At 49.8% G+C, this 12,857-nt stretch overlaps 1 protein-coding gene across 2 annotated transcripts in view; it reads left to right on the top strand.

Annotated features, from left to right (window-relative positions):
- The window catches only part of KIRREL3 (kin of IRRE like 3 (Drosophila)), a 123,666-nt gene that overhangs the window by 65,169 nt on the left and 45,640 nt on the right, over positions 1-12,857 (top strand). For both annotated transcript variants that reach the window (XM_010581374.1, XM_010581373.1), the window contains exons 4-6: positions 278-435; positions 4,159-4,309; positions 9,922-10,027. In XM_010581374.1, the coding sequence (XP_010579676.1) occupies positions 278-435; positions 4,159-4,309; positions 9,922-10,027 (415 nt within the window). The remainder of the gene's footprint in view (positions 1-277; positions 436-4,158; positions 4,310-9,921; positions 10,028-12,857) is intronic.

Genomic DNA, 12,857 nt, shown 5'->3' with positions numbered 1-12,857 from the left:
CTGCAAAGCTCAGGCAGCCACCTGGCCTGTGTCCCCTCTAAAACTTCAGCCAGTTTCTGCTGTTGTAGTTCAAATCTGGGGCGCAGCTTTCACGCAAGCTGCAAAAAGGCAAGCCAGCTACAGTGTGGTGAGATGGGGTTGCATGCTGTCAAAGCCAGCTGCAGAGGTTTGCGAGGTGACAGTCCAGTCCTGGCAGCCCAGACCCCACAGGTAACTCCAGAAAGGTTGGTTTAATGCTAGCAAATGACATTGTCTCCTCTGTGCTATTTCCTTCCAGTTCCTCCAGATGATCCTGTCATTATGGGGGGGCCCATCATCAGCCTGAGAGCAGGAGACCCACTCAACTTGACCTGCCACGCAGACAATGCCAAGCCAGCAGCCTCCATCATCTGGATGCGGAAAGGAGAAGTCATCAATGGAGCCACGTACTCCAAGGTGAGGCAGGATGGGGCTGGGGACAAAGGCTGTGCTCTTCCCTTGCTTCAGAAAGGTGTACCAGGCCTGACACTGCTCTTCACACAGCCCCAAACCATCTAGGACAGCACCTTCAGCTCTGCAGAGCTGAGACTCTCACCCTACATTGCCCCATGCAGCCTTCCCCATGGAGAGGCTGGGAGGAAAACAGTCAGGAGGATGCAAGCGAGCAACCACAGACTGACGCCAAAAAGGGCTCTGGTCTGAATTTGTCTGGCTTTTTGTACCCTCTCACAGCTTATAATTGCCTGGCATGCCCACTTCTCCCCCCAAAATCCCACCTAGCTGTGGTGTTAATATTGTGTACAGCACCACACAGCCAACACTGACCTGGCCTTGGCTGTAGCAGAACCTCTGAATCAAAAAGGTGGTTGCAGTGACATATGTCCCCTCCTCCAACTGCAATTTTCCATGAAAAATTGTCGGGGTTGTTGGCATTTTTTAATTTAAATTGAAAGCCTTTATTGGGTCATAAAGGAAAACATCAAAGAGCAATCAACAGTGTACTCAGAATGGGTACCCGCATGTTCTCCTGTTTATAGATGCCTGATGTCTGGTAAGTGCTAAAGATTCAGCAACACTTGACATTTCTGATGAAAATTTCTAAAGAACAAAATTTAAGACATAAAATGGGTCAGTTTGCAGCCATTTGTAATGCAAGCAAACTTCAAAGTCAGGAGTCAACGGCATTCCTCTCAAGCTCCTGAAGATCTTTTAATAAACATTTCACCCTCTGCTACCACTGTGAAGCCTCCATCCAGCCTCATTCCAGCAACATCCTGATCTGCTTGGAAAAGCAGAGGAGCCAAAACACCCTCCTCTCCTCCCTGTCAGTCTGCAGAGCACACTGATACCTCAGTTAAAGCTGAGCTGCTTCCTTGTAGCCAATGGGTGTAAACAGAGGGGGAAATTGCCCATCTCCCTGCATGCAATGCAAGAGGCAGCACTAATTAAAGCCAGAGAGAACTGACCTCTCCTTCTCTCAAATCAAGTGGAATTAATTAAAATTCAGACCATTGACATGCAGTTGTTTATAACTTATCCCATTCACCCCAAGCCTTCCTCTCCACTGCAGACTGCTCAGACCTGGCCCTGGGGAGCCAACATTTAAGCCCTTTCCCTTTCAGGCCCACAAGTAGTAGGTAGCAGAGAAGGAAGAATGCCCTTTATCTTTCTTTAAAATATTTCCAACAAAAAAAGCTTTTCAGGCTGCAGCTCCATCTCACATGCAGTACAGAGATTTCTATGGCATTTTAAGCTGCTGTCAGGTATGATCTGGGAGCAGAGTCCTGTTCTGCATGGGGGAAACATCATCCCCTCCTCCTGGGGTCAGGAGAACCTCATTTTGAGGCTGACCTTCAGTTTCTCCTGACTTACTGGAGGTTTCCATGAGGCCCTTCCACAAACACATCCCTGCCACAAACAGGGAAAAGCAATGCTCCAGGGCAGGGGTGGTCAGCCAGCACCAGCTGCATCAGCACTTGTCACCTGAAGCACCACAGTCCCCACACACACACAGGAAATCCAGACTTGATCATTTTTGTGGCTGTCTTAACCTTGTCATATTAAAGAAAGAAAAACAGCCTTCAGAAAAACCTAATGGCCAATTTTAGACATTTTTGGAATGGGAGGTTTTGATTTTTGGCATCTGAGAAACCTTTCTCTTTTGAAGCTCCCTTTAATATCATTCCTCAATTCTCTTCTTTCTGCTTTTTCAAGAAAACTAAAACCCAACCCAAATTTCATTTGATCCAGATATTCCAGTAAACCAAAAAACCCTGCTCAGGTTACTGATTGCCTGAAACCATTTATACAGAGTCAGAATTTCTTTGCTTCTCTGAATTTCCAAGCCACCAACTGATTAATATGCAGCCCTCCTGCAATCACAGCCAGGCAGTACAGAATAGCCACAGCTGACTGAAAACCCTTATGCTTTCCCTGATCCCTATCGAAGGGGACAGGGAATGATCCCTATAGCCGCAGGGGATATTACAGGATCCTGCAGGATTTGGAGGCTAACCCAAAGCTCAGGGGCACTGCAGGGGGGAGGTCCTGCCCAGGCTTAGGGCTCACCACAACCTCAGCACCAAAAGCGTGGCTGTTCCACAAAGGAAGGGCACAAAAGGCGACAATAAAGCAAGCACAGGGCAGCATCCTTACCACCAAGGGCACAGAACAAGAGGAGCAGAGCAGGTTTGGTGGTCACAGAAGGGTCAACCACAGTGCAGCAATATCCAGAAAGTCCATAGTGCTGAGGCAGCTCTGAAGTCAAGCCAGGAAATCTAGTCTACATCACCACACCTAAAGCAGGGCTTAAGCTAGAGCCAGAGTTTAAATACAGCTCCTGGGCCTATGGGTGAAGAGCTCTTGGGTAGAGTCCCCAGATGAGGTTCGTCAGGGAAATTAAGTACTGTCGGTGCACTCAGGCCCTGATGATCACATACTAATAGGTCTTGGTCCTACTTCTCTCCAGCTTCTGGGCTGATAATGGTGACAATTTCTCAGCACCGTTCCTTGTCTAGCATACCTGAGAGGCGCAAACCTGTATGCATGAACACTGTGTCACGATGAACCCAGGTGGTGAAAGCATTAGCCTTGCTGCCATATGTTTATAATTCAATAAAGCACTTGTCTTACATTGTGAGGAGGAAACTTGAAGGATACAGCCTGGGAGAGAAAAACTGCCTGGCAGGGTCCAAAATACATAGTTAAGTGATGGGTGCATCCGTGGGCATTTACCACTGTTATCAACAGCTGCGAAAAGCTGTGTTTCTGGCATTTCTGGTCCCTGGATGATGTTGATAAACCGGAGAGAGGTCAGAGGAAAGCCCAGAGAATGATTAAAAGATTGAAAACCATGCAACACCTTAACAGTCTCCAAGGGCTCGATCGGTTTAGTTTGCCAAAGACAGGGCTACAAGGTGATGTGACCACAGTCTGTAAGAACGTGCAGGAGGATTAGGAGTCTGATAAGGCAGGGCTCACTGATAAAGGCATGGCAGGGCACCACGGCTGGAAAAGTCAGATAAGTCCAGGAAAGAAACAAGGTGCCAAGGCTGAGCAGATAGAGCTGGTTAACCACTGCTGTACCAGGCTTCAGGTTTTGGATCTCCGGCATCCTCTGATCCCCATCACAGTGATCACCAGCACGAGGCAAGCCAGAGTGGTGATGATTTACCATGGGCTGGGCTGGACCACTGCACAGCAGCCAGGGACCCATGGCCAGGATCAGTCCCGTGCTGCTGGCAGCCAGCATCACCACTCATTGCTATGTAAAGTGGCCTAGGCAGCTTTTTGCACTCACCTGGCATAGGTGCAAGAAGGTGACAGCAGGTTCAGGAAGCTGGTTGCCCTATCTGCGCCCCGGCTCACTCTTTCCTGGGACAGTGGGCGACATGTATCTCGCTGGAGTCCCAGGCACAGCAAGGCTGGAGGGAAGCAGATGGGAGTTAAGTGCCAATTCCCAGGGAAGTGCAGTGAAATTTGTCTATGCTATTCCCCTAAGGCTTCTTGGCAGATTCCAGCCAGAGGAACTGTTATAGCAGAGAGCGCTGCTTGGCTGCGAAACTCGTACGAGCGAGGGCTAGCTGTGCGTGTGCAGAGCCTGCCACAACCCTCGGCCAGGGAAGCAGCCCCTCTCCTATAGGAAACTGCCTTTTCTCATCTCTGTTTCTCCTCCCACAGACACTTCTCCGGGACGGCAAGAGGGAGAGTATCATGAGCACCCTTTTCATCGCCCCCTCCGACATTGAGAATGGGGAGAGCATCGTCTGCCGCGCCACCAACAAAGCCATTCCCAGTGGGAAGGAGACCTCCGTCACCATTGATATCCAGCGTGAGTACACGGCCAGCTGAGCTACCTCTGGGTACTATGTGATCTCAGCCTCCCTGGTCTCTCTATCGCCGCCCCAGGGCTGCCCACATGGGTCTGACTCCAGTTGGGAGCAGGATGCTGGGATTTGAGGGTTTCCCTTTACTGGGGTTTACTGGTACATTGATACAGTGAAGTCAGAGACAGGAGATCGCATCTCCCCTGAGCTCCCTGGGGCACCAGATGGACACGAGCACCCACAGGGACAGGCTGCTTCCCAGCTTTTGTGCCTTGTGTCCATGGTTTTGAGCAAAAGCAGCACCAGCTGCCGTGCTCTGGGTGGCTGGTGGCCATTGCACGTGGCCTGACTGTGTGCCCTGATCTAGGCCCTCTGGGGTCTTTGGAGCAGGGATGGATCCCAAATGGTTTTGGCTGAGCAAGCAGCATCTCTGGACACGGCCAGTAGCAGAGATAAGGCCCATTAAGATTTCTGGTACAAAAGCACATGTTTCCAGTCTTACAGGCTGTACAACAGTAAGGTTTTTGTATTGTTCTCCACTGAGATAGCATGTTAGACACCTAATCGGTGGGAAGTCTCCCTCCCGTGAAATACAGCTAGCGTCAATCACCATCTGCTGGGGACAGGTGTGTGTCGAGAGCCATATCATTTACCCTTTACTGTAAATCCATGAAGCAAAATCTTCTTTCCTCAAAAATTCACGTTTCACAGATCTCTTCCCTCCTCCTCTGCAATAGCTGTTGCTCTTGGGCTCATCCTGACCTCCCTCCAGCCGGGCTTCATTTGCACGCACAATTCCTGCAGCTGTATTTACCAACAATTTGCAAATGCAGGGTGTTCAATATTATCATGCCAGCTGCTTTCCAGAGTCCAATTAAAACTGGCTGAACAAACTCAAGCACAGCAGAAAATTCACCATTTAAGACTTCCAGCTTTTGCTGCTGGAAGATTAACAGGCTCTTGGGTCTCTGGATAGCATGTCCTGACAGAACCGGCCAGATAAAATGAGATAATAGCATAGGTTATTTCACAGCCGGCAAACAGTTACAATAGCTGGAGACGCACACGCATTCTCACAAACAACGCAAAGCCAGAGACATCATTACACTGTGCTGTACAGTGTAGGGCAGGAGACGTGAGCTGAATCCCTGAGCCTGATGGAATCCGCTTTGAAAAGAGAAAGACCCAATAAAGAACACCAATTTCCACTCCAAGCCATTAAATACTCCATGCTGTGAAAGTAATAATAATAATATCCTATCCAGCTATTAAAAGTATGTTGTTCTTAATGGGGTCTAATGAGGATATCAATTTTGCAGTGCTGGATGGGTGATGGAGGGATAGAAAAATACCAAGATGCATTAACCAGCCTGTGGTGGGGTGGATTTCGTCCCCTCTTGGATGCAAGAGCCTGCTCTAGCTGCTGCCCAGTCCATGAGGTTTCCCTCCCAACCTGTAATTGGCTGTTGGCAATTGGCTGTTTTCACTTTGCGAAGAGCTAAAGGTACTTTTCTTGAGCAAAAGTTATCTGGGCCATTCCTGGGGAATTGTCCTGGGTGAGAGTGGCTGCAAAGGCAAGGTAGACCGCATACCCCTCTGCACCACCCCAGCGATGAAAGGAGGTCCTTCCCATGGGTCTTCGTCCAACATCTAGCAGAGAAGCAGCACTTTGGGAGGAAAAAAAGAAGTGGTTTCTGCAAGAATAAGGAAGGAGGCAGCAGTTGTTGGCTGGTGAGCTTTCCTCAGCCTGGCACAACCTGCCGCATTTCACCCTGGAGCCTGCACATCTCCACCTCCACTGTTCATACCATAGCAAGCATTGCCCAGCTGCACGGTTTGAAAGAGATGGCCTTGCAAAATAATCCCAGGGAACCAAAAATAATCCCTCCCAGGAAGCCACAGCCTGCTAAATCACTCCTACTGCTTTCATTTTCTTTTGCAACTCAAAAGAACATCAAAAATGCTCACACGCAGCAGAGAAACACCAGGCTGGGGGTTATTTCCTATGCAGGGTGTATGCGCATGGTGAGAGAGAATATCTTCTTTCAGCTGATGCAAAGTTGAAGTTTGGCTCCCATCAATCTCATGCAGGCACTGCCTGACCATCTTAGCAGCAATGAAATAGCTGAGTCATAAAACCCTCCCCTCCCCCCCAAAAAGGGGGGGGGGAAAGAGGAACTAAAAAAAAAAAACCCAGAGCAGGGTCTGTAATGGAAACGCTAAGCAACTCCAGCTGGAACATCTGTTCAATGTGATTTCCGTTCCACCAGCCACATCAAAGTCAGCCTCCTGTGAGTTATGTGCAGAACATCACAAGTGGGATTAAAATCATGTTTAATAGTTTGATATGCCATAAACTATTTATACTGCCAGAGCCCAGTGGCTCTATGGAAATGCACATCCAGCGTGCCGGGATGGGGAGGAGCAGGGTTATTGCTTATCCAAAGCCATTTGCTCCAAGCCTCCGCACACACACGTGCAGTTGCTCATTTTTACACCTTTTTTTTTTTCATGGCAAGAAGGGATTTGACCGCATCTGTGTTTCTTGCAGGAGGTGGGAGTAGGAGAAGAAAAACGGAGGGTCTGTGGACCAGGGTGATGAGCAAAATGAGAGCCACATCACTGTCGGAGGGTCTCCTACTGTGTTTATCCTTGTAGCACTGGAGTGTTTGATTCCCCTTTGTGCTTCCCACCGGGGTGTGTGAAAGTCCAGAGCTGAAGAGGCATCTTAGTCTGCTTCCAGCTCCTCGTTCCTCCTCATTTGGCCCACAGGCTGCTTTTGGATTCAGGGTAGAGGTTTGGAAGGGCTTGTTTGGGGGTCCGGAGGGGAGAGGAGCATGGCGAGGGATCTGCACCTGGCAGTGCAAAAGCCAGCATGGTGCCTGCCGCCTGGGGAGCTCACCCGGTGACCCCAGCGATCATTTCCCAGGTGCTAATTTAAACTAGTGGGAGCTGAGGGGTTTGCTCAGGTGCCTCACTGACTGCACGGCCGGCAAGGAGCGACGCTGGTCCCCTGGTGCGAGCGTGCTCGCAGGGTTACGCGGTATCTGGGCACACGAGCATTTGCATGCACGCTCTCCTCCCAGCCGCCTGTAGGCTGGCTCTATCTGATTCCATCATTCAAATTAATTACAAGAAGCCAGGCAGGAATTATAATTGTAACCGAGTAGAATTACATTCTGATGAGTTACAATTTGTGTCTTCTGTTTTTTTTTTTCTTTAAAATACCCAAAAACACACTCGCACACACAAACCCACGCTATCCGCGGCACCCGCCGCCTCGCGGGGAAGCTGCTGCAATATTAGAAAGCCCAATCCCATTTGTGAAAGGCAAGATCAAAGACTTTAATTCATTTCCTTTGCTCTTTTTTTTTTTCTTTTTAATCTCCATTTTTTTTTTATTTTGAGTGCAGGAGGGAGCCGGGCTCATTTTAATACAAAGAGGCTCCTCTGTAAATCGTAGGCACAGCTACTAAACCATCAAACAATGGGGAAGCTACTAAAGAGAAGTGTGATTCATACTTAACAAAGGAAGGTGATTAGCTGTTGTTGTATAACAATAGGGAAGTGTCAGGATGCCTGCAAATGAATTAGGAGCCCACTATATATCTCTGGGCTGTTATGTTAGGGAAGCTCATTTATATTCCCAACTGCGCCCATCTTTATTGTCATTTGAATTGCACATTTTAAAATGAAATTAGGGTAAATTGAAAATACCTATAATTTCCCCGTCATAATTTCCTATCAAGAAGGCAGGTGGCTTTGCTTGCAACAAAGCGGGGCTCTGGCTGGGTAAATATCACAGGGCCTAATGAGGTGGGGACGTGGCGGAGGAGGAGGCACTGCAGCACGCCGGGGGACTGCAGCACGCCGCCGGCCAGCCACCTTCCCCTCTCCTGTATCGCCCAGGCTGCCGCCCAGCCAAAATCACTGCCGAGGCCACCTGGGAGACTCCTCTTTCATCCCCAGCTGGTGGCTTTGCTGCAAGGATGATCCCAACCCACCCTGCACCTCGCAGGCTGGAATACCGCAGGGCTGCTTTGGATGCTGTCCTGCTCTCTCGGCACACGGACAGGCTTTCTGCTTTCCTCGCCTCCCCTGCAGCTCTGCCAGTGCCAACCCATCCCGTGCCTTTGCAGACAGCATTGCTTTTTCCTCCTCAGCTCCTCATACGTGTGAGGTTTCACCCGTTGCCATTACCTTTGCAGAGTGGTACCCAGAAGAGGGGTGGCACTCGAGCTGTTCTCTCATCAGTATGCCCAGTTAGAGCCCGTACCCTCCAGCAAAGGTGTTGAGCGGTTGCCACAGGGGCATGTCTCTCTAGCAGGACCCTGACTTGTGTATGGTAGATGAAGCTGGTGGAGGGAGAAGCCATCAGGGAAGCTTTCATCCCTAATTAAACACAACGACACTCCTTGGGCTTGCATTAGAGCCGTGGCTTCACAGCATCTGAGCAGTACATCAAGCATCATACCTCCTCCAAGCCCTGTGAGGCTGACCCCATTCTCAGGCGCTGGGCTCCAGGATGCCCACCCGCATGGGATGCTAAGGGAGGTCCCCTGGGCCAGTGGGTACCAACCAGCTTCACTTCCCTCAGGTCAGCAGAGATGCTTGGGCGCTGGGCGGGAGGGTGGCTGCTCAACTGCAGCCTTTCCCCATTCTCCAGCTAGGAAGGACGTTGCCAAGATATTTAGGAAGGGGAGAGGGGCAGCAGGTGGAGGTGAGCACATAACATGTCCTATTTTAGGATATATTTTTGCATACGCTGCGTCAGACTATCACCTCAAGGGCAGGAGAGCCCCTCAGCTGGATCAATGAGCTGGCCTCAGCTCCTCTCTGCAGCCCCAACACAGTCTGCAACAGGACAGCTAGTTCTTCAGACACCTAGAAAACCTCTCCACAAAGCCATTTCTTTCTGCTTTTTCCCTCAAATGAGGTCCCATCCTTAAAACCTAAAGCTGGAGGTCTAACACCCGTTCTCAGACGTCATGAAAAATTAAAACAACTCTGGGTATTCTTATTCCCCATCCAAACATTGCACCCTTTTCTCTTCTCCTTTGCTTTCGTCGGTTCTCTCCTAAATTTTGTTTGCTGCTAAAGCATTTAGATGCTTATCATGTAAAAAGAAGAAAAGAAACCGAGCACCAGTTGGAAGAACCAAAAGGCCTGTGACACCAATAAGGACTTGGCAGAGATGATTAGGCTGATGAAAGAGCAGAAATGCCACTTCTAAGTTAGCGGATAGACAAAAGATCATCATTACACAGCAAGATATTAAATGGGAGCTTTTCAAAGCAGGCAAGTTTATTTCCTTAAACGGGAATCAGAGCCTGCATTAACATTTTTGAAGTGAAATGCTACATCAAATGGTGTGCATGGCTCCCCTTTCTGTCTTATTTACTGAAGCCTTCCAAGACAAGTGCAGCGTGCATGACACGAGCCTGTCTTACAAAGCCCTAAACATTATATCACAGCATCAAGGAGTCTCAGGGCTTTTGCCATGTTTTCTTATGACCAAATTTTGCTTTCCGGACTCAGAAGCCTGGCAGGCAGCGGGCAAGGGGATGCTGCGCCGTGTCTTCGGGTCGCTCATGGGCTTGTCTCTATCTCTTTGCAGACCCGCCCTTGGTGAACTTGTCCGTGGAGCCGCAGCCAGTCCTAGAGGATAACACTGTGAAGTTCCACTGCTCTGCCAAGGCCAACCCTGCCGTCACCCAGTACAGGTAAGGCGGCCGCCTCGCTCGCCAGCACCCCACATCTCACTCCAGCCCTCTGTTGAGAGCTTCTCGTGTTCCCCACTGTGCAAAGTTATTTCCTCCAGGTGACCCAAGAGCGCTCAGCAGCTCTGGCTGCAGTTTCTGGTGGCTATTTCACTTGCTCCCATGTTTATCGCTGCTTGGCGGTTGTGCTAGCTCATCCCCACGGCCTCTGCTGTCCTCCAGGCGGGGGATGCAGTGGCTGGAGCCAGACACAGCCCCTGATCCCTGCAGAGCAGCAGTGACCTGCTGTGGCGTGGTCCTTTTCCCAGCATCCCCGCTCCAATGGCTTCCCGATGCTGCTCCTGCCTTGATGATGTTGTTACATGTTGAGAGGCTCCAATTGCCTCTGCGTTAGGCCGTCTGCTACGTTTTGCTGCATGCAGCAAGTCCTTGGTCAGAGATTCACTGGTGCTTTGGAGTGGATTAAGAGGCCTGGCAGCGAGCTGGTGGAGCCATCTGTTTGGGGACATAACGAGCAAAGCATGCCAAGTGAAAAGTCTATTATGGGAAATTTCCTTTTTTTTTTTTTGCATACTCTTTTATGATTTGAACAATACAACTCCATTGCCATCTCCATGTAACCCTTAAGCAACTGCCAGAAGCCTCTCTAACCCTAGCAGCGTGGAGCAGAGCTCAGAAGGGGCCAGAGCAGAGATGCCTGAGCTGGAGATGTGGGAGGACATAGGGGATGGGCTCTCCTTGAGTGGGACATTCTCCTTGAGTGGGTAGGGTCGTCGCTACCACCTGGGATCTTCAATCAGTGCTCCAGTGAGCTCAGGGCAGGGCACGAGCAGTTGAGGGGCTCAGTTTGGCACTGATGAGGCCATCACAGGAGGAGAAATTGCATCACTTGCAACTGCAGTAGGTGGGCAGAAGGCAGTGCTTGGGGCTCCTCGCCTGCACCCCTATACTGAGGCAGTCCCAACCCACCCTTGATCACTAGTCATCAAGATACTGCAGGGTTGGACAAGGCTGTACCCTGCAGCAGCGAGGCTCATTGCTCACTGTGTTGCATTTAGTCAGTATTGTTCGCTGCAGAAGATCAGCAGATGGCTCTGCACCGAGCAGAGTCGCTGCCGTGGGCTTTTGGGTATGGGTCTGAGGGCTGCTAGCATTAGGAGCCCCCCTTCTCTCAAAGGTTTCTCGGTCTAAGCAGACAAAAATATGGGTATGGAAAGCGGGGTGGATTATCATCACATTTTGGGAGAAGAGAGAGCATCATGCTCAGCCTCCTGGCTCCAGCTCTTGGCCAGGAGGGCCCATGTCTGAGCCAGCGCTGAGACATTTCACAGCAACCAGGTACGCCCCCGTTCCACCACTGCAATCAGCCGCTCATCACTCCTGCCTTGAAGTTATGAGCGTGCACGCACAGGCGTGCAATCAGTTCTGTTTTTGCAACAGCGTCAGTTGATAATAACAGAGGAGGCACCTCCGGGGACAGGTTACTATGACCCGCCTCCTGTTAGGCTCGTACGGCTTAATTAGTACAATCGAGTTTGCTGGTAGGAACGATTCCTTCCGGCTGGATATCTGCTATCAGCACAACAAAGCAATAATTGCGTTTCTAGTTACACAGAAGAGTTATTAATTTGAGAAGTCAATTAATGTCAAAGATACAAATAGCCCTGTTTTCATATTTACAGTTAGGAGGAAAACAAAGTGTGTGACAATCTGGGGAGGGACCTGGGCAAACATCCCACGTGGGTCTTACTGGTAGAGTCAAAGGCAAAACAACCACCTTTGGCCAAGGAACCAGATGGTGGCAAGAGCCTGGCAAAATTTCTGCTCCAAAGACGGGGCATCTAGCCTGACCCTCAGCAACAGGGACTTTCACATCATCCCTGAACCCACCCTGGGCTGATCCCCTCTACAATGGAGCAGTCCTGAAGGCTCCCATCTAGGTTTTCTCCTTCCTCTCGGCTGCTTCCACCTTCTGGGTACGTGGCTCTCCCTGGCCAAAACAATGCTGGATTGCTTTTCTCCACCAAATAGCCGCCATCCTTCTCTCGTCTTTGGAGCCGTCTCGTTAGTGCAGGGTTTTTGCTGGCCCCTGTAGTGGCAAATGTGCCCACAGCCCTCTTCTTTCCTTCTCACCCATCCCAAGGCCAAGCGTCTTGTCACCCTTCCTGTTGCCTGACCATCGGGATTTCTCCTTTTCTGCAAAGTGCTTTGTGACTCTTTTCATGATGGACTTTACTATCAAAACTAATGGCACATTTTTTTCAGGTTATGCTTTCACATAAAAGGGACTTTTGGGGGGAAGAAAAAAAAAGGCATGAAAAATTCAAGCATTTTGGGTTTCTCATTTCTTAAGTTCCCTTGACATCTTAACATCACACAAGGCTTTTTCCCTACCACTGTGACAAGCAAACAGGATTCAGCAGTGCTCAGTGGGGCTTCCTTCCGCTTAATGGCTGTGATTGATTGGCAGGGGGGATTTGTTTCCCTTCCAAAAGATCCCAAAGCTCTTCACTAACTATGAAAAGGCAGCAGATGTTTTGGCACCGAAGCTTGGAGTCCTCCGGAGTGGGACATCCGAGCAAGGAGCCCCTTGCACCTCGCTTCTGCCTAGGGGGGAAGGTGGGTAAAGGAATGGGATGTGTAAAGCCCCAGGACTGAGATACTTCGTGGTGTGAAAAGGCAGAACTTGAGCTCAATGTCATCCTCAGGGCGACTTGGGACCCCGTCACTGGTGAAAATCAACTTATTCTGCCTTAAAAACAAACAATAGAGAGAAAGTGTGATTTTTTTTTTTTCTCCCTGGGGAGAGAACTGCTCTAGTATATCTCCTATG

The sequence above is a fragment of the Haliaeetus leucocephalus genome, unplaced genomic scaffold (assembly GCF_000737465.1).
Source record: "Haliaeetus leucocephalus isolate CR32 unplaced genomic scaffold, Haliaeetus_leucocephalus-4.0 Scaffold773, whole genome shotgun sequence".
Taxonomy (NCBI): Eukaryota; Metazoa; Chordata; class Aves; order Accipitriformes; family Accipitridae; genus Haliaeetus; species Haliaeetus leucocephalus.
Note: the sequence above shows the minus strand (reverse complement) of the source record. Positions and strands in the feature narration are given on the sequence as shown.